A 24,755-nucleotide genomic window follows, 5' to 3' on the forward strand; every position below is an offset into this window, starting at 1 on the left:
AATTAAGGATAGGGTGACTGAACATCTCAAGAATTTTCAGTTAATCAGAGAGAGCCAGCATGGATTTGTGAAAGGTAGGTTGTGCCTGACAAACCTGATTGAATTTTTTGAAGAGGTGACTAAAGCAGTGGACAGGGGAATGTCAATGGATGTTATTTATATGGACTTCCAGAAGGCATTTGATAAGGTCCCACATAAGAGACTGTTAGCTAAGATAGAAGCCCATGGAATCGAGGGAAAAGTACGCACTTGGTTAGGAAGTTGGCTGAGCGAAAGGCGACAGAGAGTAGGGATAATGGGTAGGTACTCATGTTGGCAGGACGTGACTAGTGGAGTCCCGCAGGGATCTATCCTGGGGCCTCAATTATTCACAATATTTATTAACAACTTAGATGAAGGCATAGAAAGTCTCATATCTAAGTTTGTCGATGACACAAAGATTGGTGGCATTGTAAGCAGTGTAGATGAAAACATAAAATTACAAAGGGATATGGATAGATTAGGTGAATGGGCAAAATGTGGCAAATGGAATTCAATGTAGGCAAATGTGAGGTCATCCACTTTGGATCAAAAAAAGACAGAACAGGGTACTTTCTAAATGGTAAAAAGTTAAAAACAGTGGATGTCCAAAGGGACTTAGGGGTTCAGGTACATAGATCATTGAAGTGTCATGAACAGGTGCAGAAAATAATCAATAAGGCTAATGGAATGCTGGCTTTTATATCTAGAGGACTAGAGTACAAGGGGGCAGAAGTTATGCTGCAGCTATACAAAACCCTGGTTAGACCACACCTGGAGTACTGTGAGCAGTTCTGGGCACCGCACCTTTGGAAGGACACATTGGCCTTGGAGGGAGTGCAGCGTAGGTTTACGAGAATGATACCCGGACATCAAGGGTTAAGTTACGAGGAGAGATTACACAAATTGGGGTTGTATTCTCTAGAGTATCGAAGGTTAAGGGGTGATCTGATCGAAGTTTATAAGATATTAAGGGGAACAGATAGGGTGGATGGAGAGAAACTATTTCCGCTGGTTGGGGATTCTAGGAGTAGGGGGCACAGTCTAAAAATTAGAGCCAGACCTTTCAGGAGTGAGATTAGAAAACATTACTACACACAAAGGGTGGTAGAAGTTTGGAACTCTCTTCCGCAAACGGCAACTGATGCTAGCTCAATTGCTAAATTTAAATCTGAGTTAGATAGCTTTTTGGCAACCAAAGGTATTAAGGGATATGGGCCAAAGGCAGGTATATGGAGTTAGATCACAGATCAGCCATGATCTTATCAAATGGCGGAGCAGGCTCAAGGGGCTGAATGGCCTACTCCTGTTCCTATATTCCTATGCCTAGGTGCAGAGTTTCTCACAGTAGGGCATGATCCCCACGGTGTCGTACAGAAAGCGCTGATGGACAGCTGAACATCCAGAGGAATATATTTTGACAGCCTACTACAGGTCTTTAGTTCTTCCAGGGCCAGCTGAGATAGAAGTATACACCTGCAAGCTTCATAGGGATGGATAATTCCTCAAGTATAAGCCTGTGTAACGGACAATGGTCAACATGAGCTTACATTGGGGGAGTCAGCAAAGTGTTGTGCATTTTATAACTTTCCTATCAGAGAAAGAGGTGAAATTTAAAGATCTGTAAAAAAAAGTGAAATCCTCTATATTGATTTTCTGCTGTCTACGGTCTATTTTTTAAACTTGATTTGTAGTTTATAGCCTGAGTTATGGTCTGATACAATGTTTATCACAGTCTAGAAGAATATGTAAATTCAGCGAGCTAATTGCAGCAACAAGGATTTCTCTTTGACCCCTGGGCAATACTATATTATCAAATATTGTGCAAATAAAGTCATATTCAGTTCATATGAAGTAAGGGCTTACCTACAGAACTGGTCTTTGGTACAGAGCATGAGAAAAATATCTGAAGCCCTAAGAATATAACACCCCTTTAACACAAAGATTGAAGGTGGAGGCAATGTATTCTGTTCTCAGAATCACCAAAATTATCATTGTGTCAAAAATAAGCTTCCTGCTCAACATGAATGAACCCTGTAATGGCAAATCAGAATACATCAAAAAGCAAACATCCTTAAGTAGCTTAAATATACTGTGTATATTGGGGAGATTCTGATACAGAACTACTGGACTCCATACTGACCTGTTCAAAGTCAGAAAATAGTAACTTTGGTCTCCTTCACTGATTTCTTGGTTTATAAAGGTGACAAATATCAGTGCTGGAAAATGAATAATTACTTACTATAAGAAGAATCTTCTTCATTCTTCGATTGAAGTTCAGCCTTAACACGATGCAGAGATTGTAGTTAAGGAGGAGGAGTGTGAAATATTGGATGGGATAAACAGTGAGAGAGGAAGTATTAAGGGGTTTAGCATCTTTTAAAAGTAGTATGCAGGTGCAGCAGGTGATCAAGAAGGCCAACAGAATGTTGGCGTTTATTGCTAGGGGGATAGAATATAAAAACAGGGAGGGATTGCTGCAGTTATATAAGGTATTGGTGAGACCGCACCTGGAATACTGCATACAGTTTTGGTCTCCATACTTAAGAAAGGACATACTTGCTCTCGAGGCAGTACAAAGAAGGTTCACTTGGTTAATCCCGGGGATGAGGGGGCGGACATATGAGGAGAGGTTGAGTAGATTGGGACTCCACTCATTAGAGTTCAGAAGAATGAGAGGCGATCTTATTGAAACATATAAGATTGTGAAGGGGCTTGATCGGGTGGATGCGGTGAAGATGTTCCCAAGGATGGGTGAAACTAGAACTAGGGGGCATAATCTTAGAATAAGGGGCTGCTCCTTCAAAACTGAGATGAGGGGAAACTTCTTCACTCAGAGGGTGGTAGGTCTGTGGAATTTGCTGCCCCAGGAAGCTGTGGAAGCTACATCATTGAATAAATTTAAAACAGAAATAGACAGTTTCCTAGAAGTAAAGGGAATTAGGGGTTACAGGGAGAGGGCAGGAAATTGGACATGAATTTAGATTTGAGGTTAGGATCAGATCAGCCATGAGGGGCCGATTGGCCTACTCCTAATCCTATTTATGTTCTTATAAATCACCAGGCCCGGATGAAATATATCCCAGGTTATTAAAAGAAGCAAGGGAGGTAATAGTGGGGACTCTGACCATCATTTTCCGATCCTCCCTGGCTACAGGCGTGGTGCCGGAGGATTGGAGGACTGCTAACGTTGTACCATTGTTTAAAAAGGGAGATAAGGATAGACATAGTAATTACAGGCCAGTCAGTCTAACCTCGGTTGTGGGCAAATTATTGGGATCAATTCTGAGGGACAGTATAAACCATCATTTAGAAAGGCACGAGTTAATCAAGGACAGTCAATATGTATTTATAAAACATCCATCCAGGGCAAGACGATAACTAAGGAAAGAGTAGGATCTATTAGAGACCAAAAAGGTAACCTGTGTGTGGAGGCGGAAGACATGGGTATGGTTTATAATGAATATTTTGCGTCTATCTTCACAAAAGAAGGGGACAGTGCAGACACTGAAGTGAAGGAGGAGTGTGAAATATTGGAAGGGACAAACATAGTGAGAGAGGAAATATTAAGGGGTTTAGCAACTTTGAAAGTGGATAAATCGCCAGGCTCGGATGAAATGTATCCCAGGCTATTAAGAGAAGCAAAGGACGAAATAGCAGAGGCTCTGACCCTCATTTTCCAATCTTCCCTGGCTACAGGCGTGGTGCTGGAGGACTGCTAACGTTGTACTGTTGTTTAAAAAGGGCGAAAAGGATAGACCGAGTAATTGCAGACCAGGCAGCCTAACCTCGGTGGCGGGAAAATTATTGGAAAAAATTGAGTGACAGTATAAATCGTCATTTAGAAAGGCATGGATTATTCAAAGACAGTCAGTATGGATTTGTTAAAGGAAGGTTGTCTGACTAACTTGATTGAATTTTTTGAGGAGGCAACAAGTCGACGAGGGTAGCACGTTTGATGTCGTTTACCTGGATTCTGGCAAGGCTTTTGACAAGGTCCCACATGGCAGACTGGATAGAAAAGTAAAAGCCCACAGGATCAAAGGAAAAATGGCAAGTTAGAACCAAAATTGGCTCAGTGGCAGGAAGCAAAGTGTAATGGTCGACAGGTGTTTTTGTGACTGGAAGGCTGTTTCCAGTGGGGTTCCACAGGGCTCAGTACTAGGTCCCTTGCTTTTCGTGGTATATATCAATGATTAAGAAGTTTGCAGATGATACAAAAATTGGCCGTGTGGTTGATAGTTAGGAAGAAAGCTGCAGACTGCAGAAAGATATCAATATACTGGTCAGGTGGGCAGAAAAATGGCAAATGGAATTCAATCCGGAGAAGTGTGAGATAATGCATTTGGGGAGGTCAAACCAGGCAAGGGAATACACAATAAATGGGAGGATACCGAGAGGTGTATAGGAAGAGAGGGACCTTGGAGTGCATGTCCACAGATCCCTGAAGGTAGCAGGACAGGTAGAAAAGGTGGTTAAGGCAGCCTACGGGATACATTCCTTTATTAGCTGAAGCATAGAATACAAGAGCAAGGAGGTTATGCTAGAACTGCACAAAACACTAGTTAGGCCACAGCTAGAGTACTATGTACAGTTCTGGTTACCACTTTACAGGAAAGATGTGATGGCACTAGAGAGGGTGCAGAGGAGTTGAGCACATAATCTAGACTTTTCAGTAGAAGTATAAGGAGACAAATAGAAAGCTCTGACACCATTAGCTCCCAAGAAAAATGAATTTCAAACAATCTTAATAGTAATATGTGGGTTGGTTAATCGATTCTCCTAACTTCATACCAGGTTGGTAGAACCTACCTTCACGGCAACTCATCAAGTATTCCTGTTAAAAACGTCCGTTAGTAGAGTAGCTATTTTGAGTAAAAGTAACAAACTAATAAGAAATCAATTACTCTAATGGTTGTAAATTCAAAACAAATCTGCAGAAATAATATTTCAGTGAGCGAGTGGTAAATCTATGGAACAGTCTCCTTCGGGAGGTGTTGGAAGCAGTTAGTATTGAGTCATTCAAATACAAATTAGGTAGATTTCTTTCAGAAAATAATTTGGGATACAGTATATGAGTAATTTGAGACAGGATATGTGATAAATGTAGCATGCTTGGAAGGACTTTGGACCTATGGTTCCCAAAGCTTTTCACCACTGGGGGTTTCCTCACCTCATGTCTGGGTCTGCTGTAGACTAATTGATAGAGACTGATTGCTATGATTAGTCAACAACTCCATTAGCAATGTATCATGCAACTACCAGGGTGGTAGAAGGCAAACTAGATGGACCTTGGTCTTCTTTCGTCTAGCAATTCCTATGTTGTTACGCCAGTTTGCTGAGGACTATAATTAAAGCCTCAGAAATAGGAATCAAGGGTTAAACTCTTCAAGCCCTTTTGATGAACTGGGACACAATGGGATGTTGTCCCACTGCCACACCTGGAGAAGGAAGGTAACAGCAACCACAAGTGCAGAGAAAACTCACCATCCAGCAATTCCTGCAAGCACACTGTGCTCCAGTGAATACGTTAATTTTTTTTCCTTGGCAGAATTCTCGCCTCAGGGTCAAATAGCTGTTGGTTCAAGCCCAATCTCAGGAATTGAGCACATAATGTAAACTGACTGTACCAAGAAAATGCTGCATTGCTCACCAGTGTTCAGGCTAGGTACATGAGTGGGGCTGACCTGTCTTACTCTGTGAACAAGGACCGGATGACAAATCAAACGTGGACCTGGAGGATACAGCTCATTATCCTTGTGTAGTCGAAACCAGGCTTTGAAACATTGACAGTGAGTGCTGTGGCCCGTGACCAAAGTTTGACTTAACTTTAGTAAAGCATGGCTCAGCTTTCAGCTCTTAATTTTTACTTCTGACACAGCTGATGTATTACTGCAGGTAGTTTAATATATACATTACTAGGGTTGGATAAAGAGGGGAGGGAGGAGGCTTGTGTGGGGCATATACACTGGCATAGACCAGTTGGGCCGAATGGCCTGTTTCTGTGCTGTAAATTCTTTGTAATTACTGGAGGTGTTGTCTTTCGGATGGGGCCCTGTCTAACTGTGGTTCAAGTGGATGTTAAAAATTCCATACCAGTATTCGTTGAGGAGCAGGGAGGTTTCTCAGTGTTCTGGCCAACATTCGTACTTCATCTAACACTACCAAAACTAGATTAACTGGTCATTCACCTCATTGCTGAAAATCTTTATTCATCCCTCAGATTGAGACTACAGCATATTATGAAATTAGTGTTCAAGAAAGGCGCTGCAAGCATCAACAGTTCTACTTTTGTAGCAAATGTGTTAGAGAAATGCAATTGGATTGCAACAGATATAACAGCAGCGTCATTTTTAAGCTTGCACAGGTCTAATTTAATTACATAAGTTCTTTGATCATCCATTTTACCTATGGTGGTAATTAAAATAATTTACCACTCCAAATTACAATGGTCTTTTTATGCAACTTAGAACCTTAGTGAAAGTCTGGTGATGCTGTTGTCTGAAACATGGATGTACTTTGTCACAGCTTCTGTAATCTGTCACCTAGTACAGCCAATTAAATGGGTACATATTATAAATACCCGATTGGTATAGCTCAGGCTTTGGATTAGATTTCTTGAAGGTCCTTTTTTTTATTTGTTCATGAGATGTGGGCGTCGCTGGTGAGGCCAGCATTTATTGCCCATCCCTAATTGCCCTTGAGAAGGTGGCGGTGAGCCGCCTTCTTGAACCGCTGCAGTCCGTGTGGTGAAGGTTCTCCCACAGTGCTGTTAGGAAGGGAGTTCTAGGATTTTGACCCAGCGACGATGAAGGAACGGCGATATATTTCCAAGTCGGGATGGTGTGTGACTTGGAGGAGAACGTGCAGGTGGTGTTGTTCCCATGTGCCTGCTGCTCTTGTCCTTCTAAGTGGTAGAGGTCGTGGGTTTGGGAGGTGCTGTCGAAGAAGCCTTGGTGAGTTGTTGCAGTGCATCCTGTGGATGGTACACACTGCAGCTACAATGCGCCGGTGGCGAAGGGAGTGAATGTTTAGGGTGGTGGATGGGGTGCCAATCAAGCGGGCTGCTTTGTCCTGGATGAGCTTCTTGAGTGTTGTTGGAGCTGCACTCATCCAAGCAAGTGGAGAGTATTCCATTACACTCCTGACTCGTGCCTTGTAGATGGTGGAAAGGCTTTGGGGAGTCAGGAGGTGAGTCACTCGCCACAGAATACCCAGCCTCTGACCTGCTCTTGTAGCCACAGTATTTATGTGGCTGGTCTCGTTAAGTTTCTGGTCAATGGTGACCCCCAGGATGTCGCTGGTGGGGGATTCAGTGATGGTAATGCCGTTGAATGTCAAGGGAGGTGGTTAGACTCTCTCTTGTTGGAGATGGTCATTGCCTGGCATTTGTCTGTTGCGAATGTGACTTGCCACTTATCAGCCCAAGCCTGGATGTTGTCTAGGTCTTGCTGCATGCGGGCTCGGACTGCTTCATTATCTGAGGGGTTGCGAATGGAACTGAACACTGTGCAATCATCAGCGAACATCCCCAGTTCTGACCTTATGATAGAGGGAAGGTCATTGATGAAGCATTTGAAGATGGTTGGGCCTAGGACACTGCCCTGAGGAACTCCTGCAGCAATGTCCTGGGGCTGAGATGATTGGCCTCCAACAACCACTACCATCTTCCTTTGTGCTAGGTATGACTCCAGCCACTGGAGAGTATTCCCCCTGATTCCCATTGACTTCAATTTTACTAGGGCTCCTTGATGCCACACTCAGTCAAATGCTGCCTTGATGTCAAGGGCAGTCACTCTCACCTCATCTCTGGAATTCAGCTCTTTTGCCCATGTTTGGACCAAGGCTGTAATGAGGTCTAGAGCCGAGTGGTCCTAGCGGAACCCAAACTGAGAATCGGTGAGCAGGTTATTGGTGAGTAAGTGCCGCTTGGTAGCACTGTCGACAACACCTTCCATCACTTTGCTGATGATTGAGAGTAGACTGATGGGCCAATAATTGGCCAGATTGGATTTGTCCTGCTTTTTGTGGACAGGACACACCTGTGCAATTTTCCACATTGTCAGGTAGATGCCAGTGTTGTAGCTGTACTGGAACAGCTTGGCTAGAGGTGCAGCTAGTTCTGGAGCACAAGTCTTCAGCACGACAGCCGGGATGTTGTCGGGGCCCATTGCCTTTGACGTATCCAGTGCACTCAGCCATTTCTTGATATTACCTGGAGTGAATTGAATTGGCTGAAGACTGGCTTCTGTGATGGTGGGGATATCGGGAGGAGGACGAGATGGATCATCCACTCGGCTCTTCTGGCTGAAGATGGTTGCAAACGCTTCAGCCTTGTCTTTTGCACTCATGTGCTGGACTCCATCATCATTGAGGATGGGGATGTTGAAGGAGCCTCCTCCTCCCATTAGTTGTTTAATTGTCCACCACCATTCACGACTGGATGGGGCAGGACTGCAGAGCTTTGATCTGATCCATTGGTTTTGGAATCGCTTAGCTCTGTCTATAGTATGTTGCTTCCGCTGTTTAGCATGCACGTAGTCCTGAGATGTAGCTTCACCAGGTTGGCACTTCATTTTTCGGTGCGCCTGGTGCTGCTTCTGGCATGCTCTTCTACACTCCTCATTGAACCAGGGTTGATCCCCTGGCTTGTCCAATGGGAGAGTTCCTGTGTGATATTCATTATTGGTCTAGTTTTAGGGGGAAGGGAAGGAAGTTGTATAATTAGAGAGAATTAGTTTCTATTCTATAGAACTCTGTGGATTCTTGACTAGACTTCAGAACTGATTATACACAAATTTAAGGGATTCTGAAATAAGATAAGTTCTCTTCTGCAAAAAAAAGTAACAAAGGCTTATCTCCAATTGTCAGCTAACCTTGAAATCAATGAGCCAATTGAAGATGCATTCTCTCACACCTAAAAAAGCATGTTCGCGCATACACAAAAAAAATCATGTTAGTATCACATTAAAGAAACTACCCCCTTTTAAGATATTTATTCACTTTAATTCTTGGGAAAATAAACAATGCATCTTTGTACTTTCTTTTCTCACTTTCTTCTTTCCCGCTTTAGCTCACTTTCATTTACTAACTTTAATTTTTGTAGAGACACTGGCGAATCCTTTGGGGACACTGGCACAGCTGCAGGAAAGCCAGGGAAACCACAAGGAATTGCTGGGTCAGCTGATAAGACATCAAGGGACTTCATTTATCAGGAGTTATGGAACATTAGCAACAAAATGTTACGCCCTCAAGGAAAAGGGTCCTGTGAGGGATGTTTGAGGTAATGACAAGAGTCTGCAGGGAACATGTGGAACCAGAAGAAAATGGAGAACTCTGCGTGCCACAGTTGTTTGATAACTCAAGCTAGCATTCTGTATCAATACTCTTTAGCTTTGGTGAAACTGCTCAGTAAAGGCACCACTCCGTAGCAGCAGCCACCATTACAAAGATCTGATTTGCACTACTGAAATACATTCAAAAACATGGAAAGGCCAATGGAATTCTTGGTTTTGTATCAAGAAGCATAGAATTTAAAAGCAAGGAGATAATGTTGGAACTTACACAAGACCTAAGTTAGGCTTCAGTGATAATACTATGTACAGTTTTGGATACCTCATTAAATGAAAGGTTTAATAATGGAAAAGATCAAAGATAATCTTTTCACAAGAGGTTAACATGCAGATACAGCAAGCAATTAGGAAAGCAAATAGAATGTTGGCCTTTATTGCAAGGGGGTTGGAGTACAAAAGTAAGGAAGTCTTACCACAATTCTACAGGGCTTTGGTGAGACCTTACCTAGAGTACTATGTACAGTTTTGGTCGTCTTATCTAAGGAAGGATATACTTGCCTTAGAGGCGGTGCAGCAATGGTTCACTAGTTTATTTCCTGGGATGAGAGGGTTGTCCTATGAGCCGAGGTGGAGTAGAATGGGCCTATACTCTATGGAGTTTAGAAGAATGAGAGGTGATCTAATTGAAACATATAAGATTATGAGGGACCTTGACAGGGTAGACGCTGAGAGGTTGTTTCTTATGGCTGGAGAATCTAGAACTAGGGGGCATAGTCACAGGATAAGGGGTCAGCCATTTAAGACTGAGATGAGGAGGAATTTCTTCACTCAGAGGGTTGTGAATCTTTGGAATTCTCTACTCGAGGGCTGTGGATGCTGAGTCGTTGAAATTTTTGGACTCTGGGGAATCGAAGGATATGGGGATCGGGCAGGAAAGTGGAGTTGAGGTTGAAGATCAGCCATGATCTGATTGAATGGCAGAGCAGGCTCTAGGGACCGTATGGCCTACTCCTGCTCCTATTTCTTATGTTTTTATGTTCTTAAGGCAAAAAAAAATTGGAAGGTATATTAGAAAAAAATTCTTGACACACTGGGCAGTTAGAATGTGGAATTCTTTGCTCAAATCATTGTTGAGGCAGTGTCCATACATTCTTATAAAAGGAAATTAGCTGTTTGAAAGGGAACATTAAAGGGTATGGAGAGCTAGTGGTATTAAACTAGGTTGCTGATGTCGTGAAAAGCACAGATGGAGACTAAATGAGTCAAGTGGTCTGTTTCTGTCCTTTAACATTCTAAATTTCTATGATCACAGACGCACAAAAAAAAGACAGTGTTAAAACATCTGAAGATGTTAGAAACAACCGAGTAGGTACGAAGAATACCAGAATCTCAAAAACAGTGGCTCTTTAAAGGAATGATTATTTGAGCCTCAAGATTTAAGTCAGTTCTTGGTCAACTGTCCAGATATCAGTTACTTCATTTATACCATCACCTAGAAGATAAATATGCTTCACATTCAAAGCCAGAAACACTCCCAACACTGATTACATTACACCTCCCACTGCTCCAACTGGATTCTAAAGTAACAACTATGTAAATTCTAGCACCAGAGCACTCAAAGCAACTGGAATGAGCTGTAGGAGGGGAGCCTAAGCAACTGCAATGCCTCAAGTCAGTAACCCTAACTAATTCAAATTAACTACAGATACTGTGACCAACTACCTAATGTATTAACAACAAAAGCATTCCAAGGCAGGGCAATCACAGTTAGAGAATGTTTTCTGTTAATAAGACCAATCCCTCTTAGCACAAGGGTGGAAAATTCCACTTATTAACTAGGGAATGAGTTATTTACAGTTTTAGCAAGCTGAAAAACAATGGAATATACCAGCTTGCAAATTACATCCGTATGCTTATTCTTCACCTGCAGTCCTTCAATATTTGCTTTCTGTTTTGTTGTCACATCTGATCCTTTGAGGTAGCTCTTTCCTACAGTGACCAACCCAAAACCAAGGTATACTTTTAGAATTCATTTGTAGTTCAAGTAACTGTCTCAAAGTGTGAAAAGTTTATTTAGGAAAAGGAAAACACGTGCTCACAGAGGTATCATGAGGCTAGATAACTTTTCCCAAGCAATGCAATATGAAACTTGTTTTTGGAAATTTAGGGTTCAAAAGGTGTTGAGTGGGCTACCAGGCTACACAATTGTCAATTTTATTCAAACTACTAAAGGTCAGAACTGGGAAAAACAACAACTTGCATTTATATAGCGCCTTTAACATGGGAAAATATCCTAAGGCACTTCACAGGAGCATAATCAGACAAAAATTGATACCGAGCCAAAGAAGGAGCCATTGGGGTGAGTGACTAAAAGCTTGGTGAAAGAGGTAGGTTTTAAGGAGGATCTTAAAGGAGGAGAGAGAGGTGGAAGGGAGAACCAGGCACTTTGTTGTGTTTTTTTAAAAAATGAAATGAGGAACGCAATATAAATCAAAAAGCATTGATTTTGAGGGATCAGCTGTATAGACTGTGTCAAGCTGGCTTGTGGTTTTGATTTCTGACCCTAGTTTGAAGGTTTCTGGTAATTTTCAAATCTACAAATCATACCATGTGGGACTATTACGTTTCTTCCCCATTATTCGATTTGGTGCTTTATTTTAACATGCGTAACTTCAGAAGTTGCACTGGGGATTGCAAATGCAAGGCAAGCAAGATCCCAGAGGAGGCTTAAATGCTGCATAATACTGAATGTGGAAATGGTATAATCCTGGACAAGGAAAATATTCAGTGATATGAACAGTTAACTCCACTGTCCAGGAAAATTCCCAACTCTTTTGGCAAAGGAAACCTAGACATTTGATAAAAGTTTTAAATTCATTGCAAGTGAGTTTTAAATGACATTAGGCTTGGGCTAGCTAACTATTTTCATAGTTAGTGAAAAAGTCAGAGCAAATATTAAGCAGGCTTTTTCTTTTATCCCTATGTCAGCAATATCCCATAGATCCCAAAAGTTACTTTGCTTTCTTATGACATAAAAATGAAACATCACTTTTTTCTGTAGTTTTCAGTTCTAACTTAAATTTTATAATTGAAAAGACAAATATATTGCCGAACTCTTTTCCCAAAGGGACTATCTAAAAGATCTGAACATTTAGTTAATGTTATTGATTCAAATACACCTTGTCAAACGTTTAGACTTTCTTCTATCTTAGTTCTACATAGAATTTACAGCACAGAAACAGGCCATTTGGCCCAACTGGTCTATGCTACTGTTTATACTCCACACAAAACTCCTCCCACACTAGTTACCTCTTGCCACTCTACCCCCACATCCCTCTATTCCCTTCACCCTCATCTATGCATCAAGCCTCCCCTTAAATGTTTTCAATATTATCTGATTCAACCTCTCCATGTGGCAGCGAGTTCCACATTCTCACAACTCTCTGTGTAAACAAATTCCTCCTAAATTCTTTATTTGATCTGTTGGTGGCTATCTTCTTCTGGACTCACCCACAAGTGGAAACAGTTTCTCTATGTCCATCCTATCGAACCCCTTCATAATTTTGAAGACCTCTATCAGTTCTCCTCATAGTCTGCTCTTTTCCAGAGAAAAGCTCCCCAGCCTGCTCAATCTTTCCTGATAGTTACATCCTCTTAATTCTGGTAACATACTTGTAATTCTTTTCTGCACTTTCTCCAGTGCTTCAATATCCTTTTTGTCGTATGGAGACAAGAACTACACACAATACTGCAATGTCTTCCTGTATTTTGGTGCAGTCCTCCACGTTATTGGCTATATCCTCCAGTTTGGTATCATCTGCAAATTTTGCCACCCAGATCTCCAATTTGAGTCCAAATCATTTATGTATATGGTAAGCAGCAGTGGTCATTTTATACACCAAAAATCATCAGCACTTCATGCCAGCTAAAAAGAAATGTCAGAACACTTGACCTTTTAAGGCATTTGCTTACCTGCCTGTTCCAAGGCTACCATTGTCGACTGTTCAATCAAATCTCGTTCAATAAAGCTTCGGAAATCTTCACTGTACACATTTAAATCAGGCAACTGGAACGTATAAATGGGCATCTCTAAAGGAAACTGCTCACTACTGCATTCATTTGCCACGTGTGATCGAGCGAGGGACACAATGGCCGAACTTGCATGAGAAATTCCTCGAGAGAGGCGTTTTTCTATAATGGATGGGAAAAAAAATCAATTATAAAGTACTAAAAATGCTAATTCTGATTGGCTAGAAAATACCTAGAATCAGCAACTTGATTAGAGTAGAAAGGTACAAAAAATAGAAATTGCATATGAGTATAGAAAACAACTTTTGCAGGGAGTTGGCACATAAAACAGGATTGTTAAAAAAATGCAAACTTTTCTTTTCACATTTAGCAAAAAAATGTAAAGCATCCTCTAACATCCAAGGATGCAAACATTTTGATACCAATATTTGGATATAGATGGTTACTATGTTTTGTCAAAATGATATTGCTCAAGTAGGTAACTTATTTTACAGAGCTGCCAAAAGCTACAATTTGTTAATAATTTTTTTAATTTCAAAATATACTTTATTTCATAGAATTTAAGGATACACACTGTTTAATGTAAATATCACAATTCAAAACCAGTACAATTCAAACCAAAACACTACAGATCGTACACAAAGCGATCTCATTATTACAATTCAAACACAGTATTTCTTATGACTCACAGTGTACAACACAAGGTGGGGTGGCCTTACGCGGTGGCCTTTCCCCATAGAGCCTTTGCGTAGATCGCACCTCGCCTCAGTGCGTCCCACAGCACGTACTCCTGCACCATGGAGTGTGCCAGTCGGCAACACTCGGTCGTGGACAGCTCCTTCAGCTCGAAGACCAGCATGTTTTGGCAGACCAAAGGGTCTCCTTCACGGAGCTGATGATCTTCCAGCCGCAGGTGATATCTGTCTCTATGTGCGTCCCGGGGAACATACCATAGAGCACAGCGTCCTGTGTTACTGAACTGATTGGGATGAACCAGGACAGTTAATAAAAAATATACTCAAAGAACAGCTTTCTTGTTTAGGTCACTGTTGAAAGTGAGCTTGGCAGAATTAGAGCACACCCTTATTATAGCGCACTGTTTAGCATGTTGAACAAGGGTTGTGTTATACCCAGGTCCACTGGGCATACATTATAAACGCTGGTATTAAAATCAATTTCACCAGTGTTTTCATAATCAGCATTTAGAACATCTGCACTTTCAGTACGAGCCAATTCAGAACCACATTATATCCCACTGTGCAACAGTGATTGTTGTAATGAGAGCAGGGCTGTACTTCACCACAAATACTATGTGATCTGATTAAAAACACTGTACTTAGATGTTGGTGTGATACAAACCTTACACAACCCCAGGAGAGGAATCAAACAAGACTCAGAAAAAAATCTCAGTCCATGAGCATTTTAAATTTGGTATTAAGCGATTACTAAAAAAAAAATCAAGAAATATCTTATTCACATATAATACATGTGTATTCAAGTACCTCTCTTTGCACCTAGGCTAATTCAGAGATTACAAGAGAAAAAATGATTACACCAGAGTTGTTAAACATTAAAAGTAAAAAGAAACTGTACAGCACTCAAAGGATGAAATTTTTACAAATTTTGAAAGGATGTTAAATTTTCCTGGGACAATTTTCTGCTCTTAATGAAAAATGTTAGTGTATTCTCAATTCCCACTAGTCTCCTGGACCTGAAGTCAGAGTGACACGGCAATCCATCATTATCTGCACCCAGGTTCTGTGTTAAACATGGTAGTTAACCCACGTGAACAGCAGTGGAGACTCTTGAAATGCTACATGCCCCAGCACACATTCAATACAAAATGGCAGCACTAAAAATGATTTTTTTTTAAGTAAAAGCAATACATTGTGTGGGCAGTTTGAGACAGAACTGCTGGTCAGCAACTTTTAAAGCTATCGATTTACAAAAGCATAGGAAGAGAAACAAATATTGTTTGTTGTGACTGCAGTGTCTAGAAAAATTGGCAATGAGACCTGCCCTGCTCTAGAGAGCACATTCCACGTCAACCAATGCAGAGCAATGTGGATGGCAATGATGGAAAGTTGGCTGTGCAGTGTCCCATCCTCAGTAGCAATGGGTAGTATGGCTGAAAGTGGGTTGAAGCTGAGAACACAGGGGAAAGAAAGTGAAATTATAAAGTACATAAAAAAGTGAAAAATGGTAGATGGAAACAAGAAGCAGTTAACCCATTTTGCAGTTTAGTCCGCACTAGCTGTTCAATAGGCTGGATATGTAGCATTCAAGCCAATATGCTCTGAAATAAGGGCCAAGATAATTTGTTCCAGATTCAAATACACCAGGGCATTCACACTAGTCATTGGTTGATAGATGGGACTGTGATTTGAAGCTTCACACATTCTTAGGCAGTGCTTCTACATCGATAATGTGCAGTCAGAGACTAGCATGCAGTACACCTGCTGATGCCAGGACATCAATGTAACAGAGGAGAAGTTCACACCTCCAGTGACATCCAGAGTCAGACTTTGTACCCCCATCAGCCGCTGTCAGGAAAAAGTATGGTCATCCAATGAGTCTGATGGGAACCAGCAGCACACTTCTGGACTACCACTCACCAGGATGTTCAAACGATAACATACTAGTGTCTAGAAACAGCAATGCACATCATGAAACAAAACAGAAAATGCTGGAAACACTCAGCAAGTCAGGCAGCGTCTGTGGAGAGAACAGGAGTTAATGCTTTTCCCAATGTGAACTTGTCCCAAATTGGAGGATATTTTGACAAAGGGTCCAATCCCGAAATGTTAACTAATTTGTTCTCTCCACAGATGCTGCCAGATCTGCTAAGTGTTACCAGCATTTTCTGTTTTTGTTTCACATTTCCAGAAGTTGCAGTTTTTTGCTTTTTGTTTATATAGTTCACTTTATGAATGTGTTTTTGATTTAATAATGCAAAACTTGGGATACTTTTAAGGTGCATTTTCTTGGCCAATCACTTTTGAAAATAAATGAATCTATCCACTAATTTAGAATATAAAGATTACAAAAACATTTAGTTTAAACCTATATATAGATATGACAAACAAAATTGTGAATGAATTGATTCAAAGATCTGAATTAAATCACTTGCTAATAGATCATAGGACTATTAGCAAGGATTAATCAAAGAGTTATCCACAGCTAGGTGATGTGAAGACATAAGAGAGCTAATTCTGCGCTGTCAGCAGGGAAGCAATGCTTGAAAGAAGTGTGTTTTGGAGGCAGGGCTATGACATTGCAGCCACGATTCCCCAACCTGCACTTTCTGTAAATGCAACTCCCCACTGGGAGTGCAGGATATGCCTTATGGTTGCTTCAAACAGATAAAGTGACTTAACTTTGAAAAATGTACAATATGATTATCCGGATGTAAAATGGATAAATTACATTAAAACTGAACTGTTGTTTTAGAATTGTTCATTGTGTAAAAACCTGCACAATAATTAGAATTATTCAAATGCAGATTTGTGTTTTGTGCGACAGATTCTGCAGCATTTATGGTGAGGACATGAAGGAATTCAGCAGTTGGCTGGAGATTTTGTTAGCTGCAAAGATATGGAAAACACAATGAAAGCTGAAAACCTGAATAGCAGAAAATGCTTGGAATACACAACAATCCATCAACTACTAAAATTCCTTTTACCTGGCGCTTGTTTAGATTAAATCATTGGAGAACATCATCTGCCCCATTTGCATTGCTAAAAGCAGGTCCTTTTTCCATATTACCTTGAACAGTCTTACCCTGCCTTTCACTCATACTTGTTCACCTGGTTGGACACTTCTTTTTCTTGGTGCTTGTAGAAGCTTCCTTCATTGAACACATGGGTCAGGTTCCCAGTGTAAACTTGCCTAAGTTGCTCAAAGTCATGCAGAGCTGTACTCAGATCCCAGCTGGGGAACCAGTGCACAGGCATCATTCTCCCATGATGTGAACTAAACAATTATCATTGTAAAACAGCAAAGACCAGCTATTTTGAGTAAAGGTCTTTCTGATGCCAATATATGTATTTCCAGAATTTTTTGTTTTTATTTTGTTAATTGCAGGTGTTCTGACACTATACTGTGAATAATGCGAGATCTTTGAAACAATTCAAAATACTTGTAGAGAAGATGGGAATCTACAGTTAAACCACATTACCTTGAGCAATCTCATCCTGTCTCTGCTCACACTTGATCACCTGGTTGGACAGTTCTTTTTCTTGTTGCTTGTAGAAGCTTCCTTCATTGAACACACGAGGCAAGTTCCCAGTGTGAACTTGCCTAAGTTGTTCAAAGTCATTCAGAGCTGCACTCAGATCCCAGTTTTTACCTACAAATATAAAATTGTACATTGGTCCTCGTTATCCAAATGTAATCAGCATGCTATCTAGAGGGAAAACATCAAGTCATTTCACTCCATGCTCCTTCATTTAGGATACAAACCCTTTGGGGGCCAGGTTAGCATTTCTTGCTACTTTAAAACAAATTCAGAACCAATCAATGCAGAGATGTTTGTTTATTATGTTTTTAAGATGTCTATTTATAATAAATAGTTGTATACACACCTGTTATATGATAAATGATCAATAAAATTCTAAAAGTGTGCAACTCATTTATAATTATGTAATAAGCAATGTTGACAACTGTTTATCAAAGCCAATTAACATTGTAATATAATGCATCAATATCACCACTGGACAATGATTCACTGAGCTTAGCATCAGTACTGTGCAAAACATCTGACATTCAGAGTTCCCATGTGTAGATGTTAGCCATGGCACGCTCTTGCCTCTGGGGCAGAAGGCTGTGGGTTCAAGCTCCACTCCAGAGACCTGAGCACATAATCTGTGCTGATACTTCAGTGCAGTACTGCGGGAGTGCTGCACTGTCAGTGGAATAGAATCATAAAATGATACAGAGCAGAAGGAGGCCATTTGGCCCATCATGCCCATGCCGGCTCTTTAAAAGAACTATCCAATTAGTCCCATTCCCCCGCCCTTTCCCCATAGCCCTGCAATTTTTTTCCTTTTCAAGTATTTATCCAATTCCCTTTTGAAAGTTACTATTGAATCTGCTTCCACCACCCTTGTAGGCAGTGCATTCCAGATCATAACAACTTGCTGCGTAAAAAAAATTCTCCTCATATCTCCCCTCTGGTTCTTTTGCCAATTATCTTAAAGGTGCTGTCTTTGGGATGAGATGTGAAAACGAGGCTCCCTCTCAGGTGGACTTTAAAGATCTCATGGCACTTTTCAAAGAAGAGCAGGAAAGTTATCCTGCTGTCCTGGCCAATATTTATCTCTCAAACAACATCACTAAACCACATTATCTAGTCATTAATTTTATTGCTGTTTGTGGGACCTTGCTGTGTGCAAAATTACAACAGTGACTGCACTTCAAAAGTATTTAATTGGCTGTGAAGCGCTACGAGATGTCCCAAGGTCGTGAAAGGCGTTACATAAATGTAAAATCTTTTTTTCTTTCTTATAGATTCAGATGAAGAAGGTTCTTTGGCTCATTCGATCTTATCCTTCCAAAATATCATCCCTAACTGTTAAAATTGGATAGCCATGTGGTGAAGGATAGAATACTAGAGTCTTGTCTTTAGTAGCTTCCAAGCCTTTATTCACAGAGATTCCCCTTAAACACTCCCCTCACCCTAGTTAAGCTCTCCTATAAAAAAGATACAAGAAAGTCCCAATTGATACCCACCGCCTGAATAAAATTAACACTAATTGATATAAATCATACAATTAATATTAACCTCTCCCCTTTACAGTAGCTCCTTGTTTCTTATATCAATCCAGTGAACTGGTCTCAAGCACCTCTCCTTGAAACCTGTTCAGCTATGGATCACCCTCTATGTAAAGAAATACTTTCTGGCATCTGTCCTAAGTTTACTGTTCACAAACCTAAAACACACCCTCTTATGTATCTGAAATTATATGTTAGTTAATTCTGGCTAGCATTGGCAATATCCTTCAGTTTGCAAAATAAACATAATCACAGCTCATGGTAACTAAGGCAAGTTTAAGTTTTAAAGCATCTACCAATGCTTCTGAAAATAGACAATGGGTTGGGTTACAATTCAGGTCGGGGCAGGGGGAGGGGTGAACCTTACATTCCCCTCTTTTGTTGTAAACTTTTTCCACATTTACAAGTAAGGAAAAGTTCTGTTTTAAATTTACATCCCACTGTTTCTATATAGTTTCCAAGTCATAAAACTGTGACTGTGCTGTACTATACCAGTTAATGCTTTTTCAAAAAAGGCAATATATGCACTGTGGTGAATTTCTAAACTTTAAGCATATCACCACATCATCTTAACTAATTTACAATTCAGAATAAAAACAGGGGAAAGTCAGCCCCAGATCATCTGCCGGAAAAAACAAATGCAGTCACCATGACACTATGATGGAGTTCAGTGCCAGATCAGACAAAGGGCTGAACACCAACCACCTATACTAGTGAGGCAGAAGCAAGAGCCATATCCACACAATTCTACGGGCAATGCCACTGGAAATGCACTAGTTTCTTAACAAAAGGATTTTCAGTTCAGTAACTGCGACAAACTTATATGTCTAGAGAAGTACAAGGCCCTAGTGTCAATGATTAAATTTGTTTTCATTTAATGTCAAATATACTATAACTGTGAGAGGTACTTGAACACAGGTTTCAACACAACACTTGGCATTACAATGACAGCAAGGCGCTCAGCATTCAAAGAGAATTTATATCATTCTGAACATGTGGATATGACAGAACCTTTGGCTGCATGCCAAGGCAACCTGCCGAACCTTTTTCATTTGATACACATACCAAATCTTTCTAATCTTCTGTACAATGTGATGCTTTATCAATATGTGATGTAGCTCTGATACCTGAAAATTGTTGAAAGCCATGTAAATATGCAGAGGCTGAATTTAAGCTTCTTACTGGAACAATTCACCCTCAACTGTAAAATGGACCCCCAAGAACATGACTCGAAGACTTATCAGTAAAATGTTTGCATACCACTTATTCAAATTTTTTTTTTACATTTCAGTTCTACAGCATTACTTTGCCCATGTTATCCAAGTTTATTCATCTCTTCAGTGAGACTACTTAGGAAAAAGTAAAAGTATTCTGATTTAAACCTGATCATCAAGGTTCCATAAAAAATGATTTTTGTAGATTTGATTTAGCCTGTATTGAAGAATAAAATATCTGGTATTAGAGAATGCTTGCATTAACATGACAATGTTAGAGCAATCGAGCTTTGCTTTCTTGATTTCTTGAGGCAGCTTGTAGTACGATTATCAGAAAGATGGTTTACCAATGAGGTTGTAGGTCTCTTAGAATGACACCCTTGTATCATCTTTGAAACATTAAACTATTCCCACTGAGATGACAAAACCTGTTGCTAATATCTGCTGAAGAGCACTCGGTTGTATTGTTTAGAGCTGTGCAGAAAATGCTTGTGCACTGATTTTTTTTTATATAAATAGCTTCATTTTACAGACACTAACAATTCAGTTGTACTGCCGCCCAGTGTTATAATCCACCCTCAAACTATTGAGATAAGTGCAAACACCCTATTTATACTAGGTGCTTTTGGTAGGGTAGCTCCATGCTAAGCTTTGGGAATTTTCTGCTTACCGTATATATCTACATAAGTGAATAGTTTTTTTCCCAAATGTAGCAGATGCACACTGCACAAAACCAAATTCAAACAGTGAACCCAGCTGTACACTACTTAAAAAAAAATCCCAAACAATATTAACATTATGGAGAAAAGTATGTGTAACATGAATATATATTTCTTCAACTATCCTTCCCCCACGCCAAAAACAAATCACACCTTTGTCACATTGCAGGTGGCAATGTGAGAATGTTGTGCAAAACAGCACAATTCCTCAATTTTTCATAGTTAGAATGTCCCCTCAATCCTCTACAGGAGCATAGACTTTAATTTTCTACTAGTGTGCCACAAACTGCACAATTATTCTAATGTATCAAACTGGAAACTCACAATGGATGATTGATTTGATTGATGTAAATGATATTTTGTGCTGCTACAATTAGTATATTCATTACCTGGTAATAAAAAGGGATGGGATCTGATTTTGTAAAAAGGTAGATTTTCGTGTGCATAGAGTCTTTCCCATTCTTTGAGTCCAGATTAATCACTACATACAGATAAGAATTAGTCCTCCGACCACAGACATTCCTTATTTAGGTAATCATCACCCACTTGCTGTATATAGCCTCAGTTTGAAGAAAGCTTCAGTTCTTTAAGCAAAGACAACAATGAGTCCCAAGGAACCACTTAGAGCACTGAAATGTTCCACTCAAGGAAAAATTGGTACTTGAATTGGCAACTAGAACAAGCTTGTGTTAGGACCAAAAACATAGCAGGTGCCACTGGGCTAAGATGCAAAGATGTTGCTGCATCTTGGGTTATTCAGTTTGCTCCACCCATTTTATAATTTATACAATGAGTACAGTAGTCCTAGTGGTAATGATACAGAACTAGCAACCTAGACATCGAGCGTTTAAATCAACTATGGCAAGTTATGAAACTGAATCCAATAAATCTGATAATTTGTGGGCTAGAACCACAGAATTGACTATGACCGCTTCAGGAAATGTCCTCCAGGAAAGGAAGCCTAACCAGTCTGGCCTTCTCATGACACCAGTCATTTACTAAGAGGTTGTTTTTTAATGCCCTTTGAAGTGGCTTAGCGAACCACACAGTTGTAAACAATAACAAAGTTCAAAAATAAGGGGGGAAAATTTGGAATGAACCTTTCGGCAACAATCCAGGCATTGTATCAGGGCAATCTCAACCTAGTCAACCCTGCAGAGTCCTCTTCACTTACATCTGGGGACTAGTGCTCCTCCTGGGAGAGTTGTCCCACAGACTAGTCAAGCAACAGCCTGACATAGCCATACTCTCAGAATCATATCCATTAGCCAACATCCCAGACTCCTCCATTACCATATATCCTATCCCCGTTGGCAGGATAGACCCGCCAGAATTGGGAAAACAGTCATATACTGTTGGGTTCAACAGTGACTCCAGACCTCATGAAGTCTCATGGTTTCAGGTCAAACAAGGTCAAGGAATCCTGTTGATCACCAAAGTTCGCTAAGCCACTTCAAAGGGCATTAAAAAACAACCTCTTAGTAAATGACTGGTGTCACGAGAAGGCCAGACTGGTTAGGCTCCCTTTCCTGGAGGACATTTCCTGAAGCGGTCATAGTCAATTCTGTGGTTCTAGCCCACAAATTATCAGATTTATTGGATTCAGTTTCATAACTTGCCATAGTTGATTTAAACGCTTGATGTCTAGGTTGCTAGTTCTGTATCATTACCACTAGGGCTACTGTACTCATTGTATAAATTATAAAATGTCTCCCTCATCTGATGAATCAGTACTCCTTCATATTGAGCATCACTTGAAGGAAGCTCTAAGGGAAGCAAGAGCACAGAATATTCTCTGGATGGCACCAGCAAGAGTGGCTCGATAGTACCACCACTCACCAAGATGGCTGAGCCCTGAAGGATGTAACTGGTGGACTGAGCCTGGGTCAGGTGAAACAGCAAACAACACAAGTACCTACTTGACCTTGTCCTCACCAACCTACCTGTCGCAGACATATCTACCCATGATAGCGTTGGTAGGAGTGACCACCGCACAGTCTTTGTGAAGACAAAATCTTTCGCGAAAACATCCTCCATCATGTAGTGTGGCATTACCTCCATGCTAAATGGGACAGAATATGGATAGATCTTGCAGCCAAAAACTAGGTATCAATGAGACACCGTGGGCCATCAGCAGCAGAATTGTATACCACCAAAATTCCTCACTTCTTGATCACCATTAAGTCAGAAGACCAACCCTGGTTCAATGGTGAGTGTAGAAGGATGTGGCAGGAGCAGCACCAGACAAAGCTAGAATGAGGTACCAAGACTAAACACCAAAAGCAGCAGGCTATAGACAGAGTTAAGTACAACTAACTACTGCATCCAGTTGAACATAACAACATAAGAAACAGGAGCAGGAGTTGGCCATCCGGCCCCTCAAGCCTGTTCCGCCATTCAACAAGATCATGGCTGATCTTCTATCTCAACGCCATTTTCCTGCACTATCCCCATATCCCTTGATGCCTTTAATATCTAGAAATCTATCAATCTCTGTTTTGAATGTACTCAATGACTGAGCCTCCACAGCCCTCTGAGTGAAGAAATTTCTTCTCATCTCAGTCCTAAATGGCCTACCCCTAGTTCTAGACTCCCCAGCCAGAGGAAACATCCTCCCTGCATCTACCCTATTGAGAAGGCTGGTAAACAACCAAGCAACTAACAGGAGTGCCAGATTGGGCCTGCAGTCATGAACATCTAATCGAAGTATTTAAAATGGTTAAGGGATTCAATAGGGTAGATACAAAGAAACTATTTCCTCTGGTGGGGGAATCCAGAACAAGAGAGCATAATCCTAAAATTATAGATAGATCATTTAGGAGTGAAATCAGGAAGAACTTTTTCATACAAAAGGTAGTAGAAATCTGGAATCCAATTTCTCAAAAGGGTGTGGATGCTGGGTCAACTGAAATTTTCAAGATTAAGATCGATAAGATTTTTTGTTGTTAGGTAAAGGTATCAAAGAATATGGATCAAAGGTCTGTAAATGGAGTTGAGGAATAGATCAGCCGTAATCTAACTGAATGGTGGAACATGCTCCTGGAGCTGCAATGGTATACTCCTGTTCTTATGTTCCATCCTCAACCATGGTTGAATCCAGTACACAAGTGCAAGAGACAAGGCTGTAGTATTTGCAAGTATCCTCAGCTAAAAGTGCTAAAGATACTTGCAAACCCCCGTGACATTTAGAAATGGCTGAGTGCACAGGAGATAGCAACGGCTATGAGCCCTGACAACATCCCAGCTGTAGTACTAAAGATCTGTGCACCAGAACTAGATGCTCCCCCAGCCAAGCTGTTCCAATGCAGCTATGATACTGGCATCTACCTGGCAACATGTGAAGATTGCCCAGGTAGGTCCAATCTACAAAAAGATAAATCTAACTCGGCCAATTACCACCCGATCAACTTCCTCCCAATCAGTGAAGTGATGGAAGGAATCATCAATAGTGTCATCAAGCAACATCTACTCACCAATAACCAGTGCACCGACCCTCATTTCTAGTTCTGCCAAAACCACTCAGCTCCAGATCTCATCACAGCCTTGATCCAGACATGGACACAAGAGCTGTATGCCAAAGGAGAGGTGAGAGTAGCTGATCTCGGTATCTAGGCAGCATTTGACTGATTATGGTACCAAGAAGCCCTAGTAAAACTGAGGTCAATGGGGGTCAAAGGGAAAACCCTCTAGTGACTGTAGTCATATCTGAC

The 24,755-nt window shown here is 40.8% G+C and overlaps 1 protein-coding gene across 1 annotated transcript in view; it reads right to left on the minus strand.

Annotated features, from left to right (window-relative positions):
* otud7a (OTU deubiquitinase 7A) overlaps positions 1-24,755 on the minus strand; it is a 105,850-nt gene that overhangs the window by 51,337 nt on the left and 29,758 nt on the right. The window contains exons 5-6 of the mRNA XM_067973429.1: positions 17,518-17,688; positions 13,284-13,502 (exon numbers count right to left, since the gene is read on the minus strand). Of these exons, the coding sequence (XP_067829530.1) occupies positions 13,284-13,502; positions 17,518-17,688 (390 nt within the window). The remainder of the gene's footprint in view (positions 1-13,283; positions 13,503-17,517; positions 17,689-24,755) is intronic.

This window comes from Heptranchias perlo, chromosome 38, assembly GCF_035084215.1.
Source record: "Heptranchias perlo isolate sHepPer1 chromosome 38, sHepPer1.hap1, whole genome shotgun sequence".
In the NCBI taxonomy this organism is placed as follows: Eukaryota; Metazoa; Chordata; class Chondrichthyes; order Hexanchiformes; family Hexanchidae; genus Heptranchias; species Heptranchias perlo.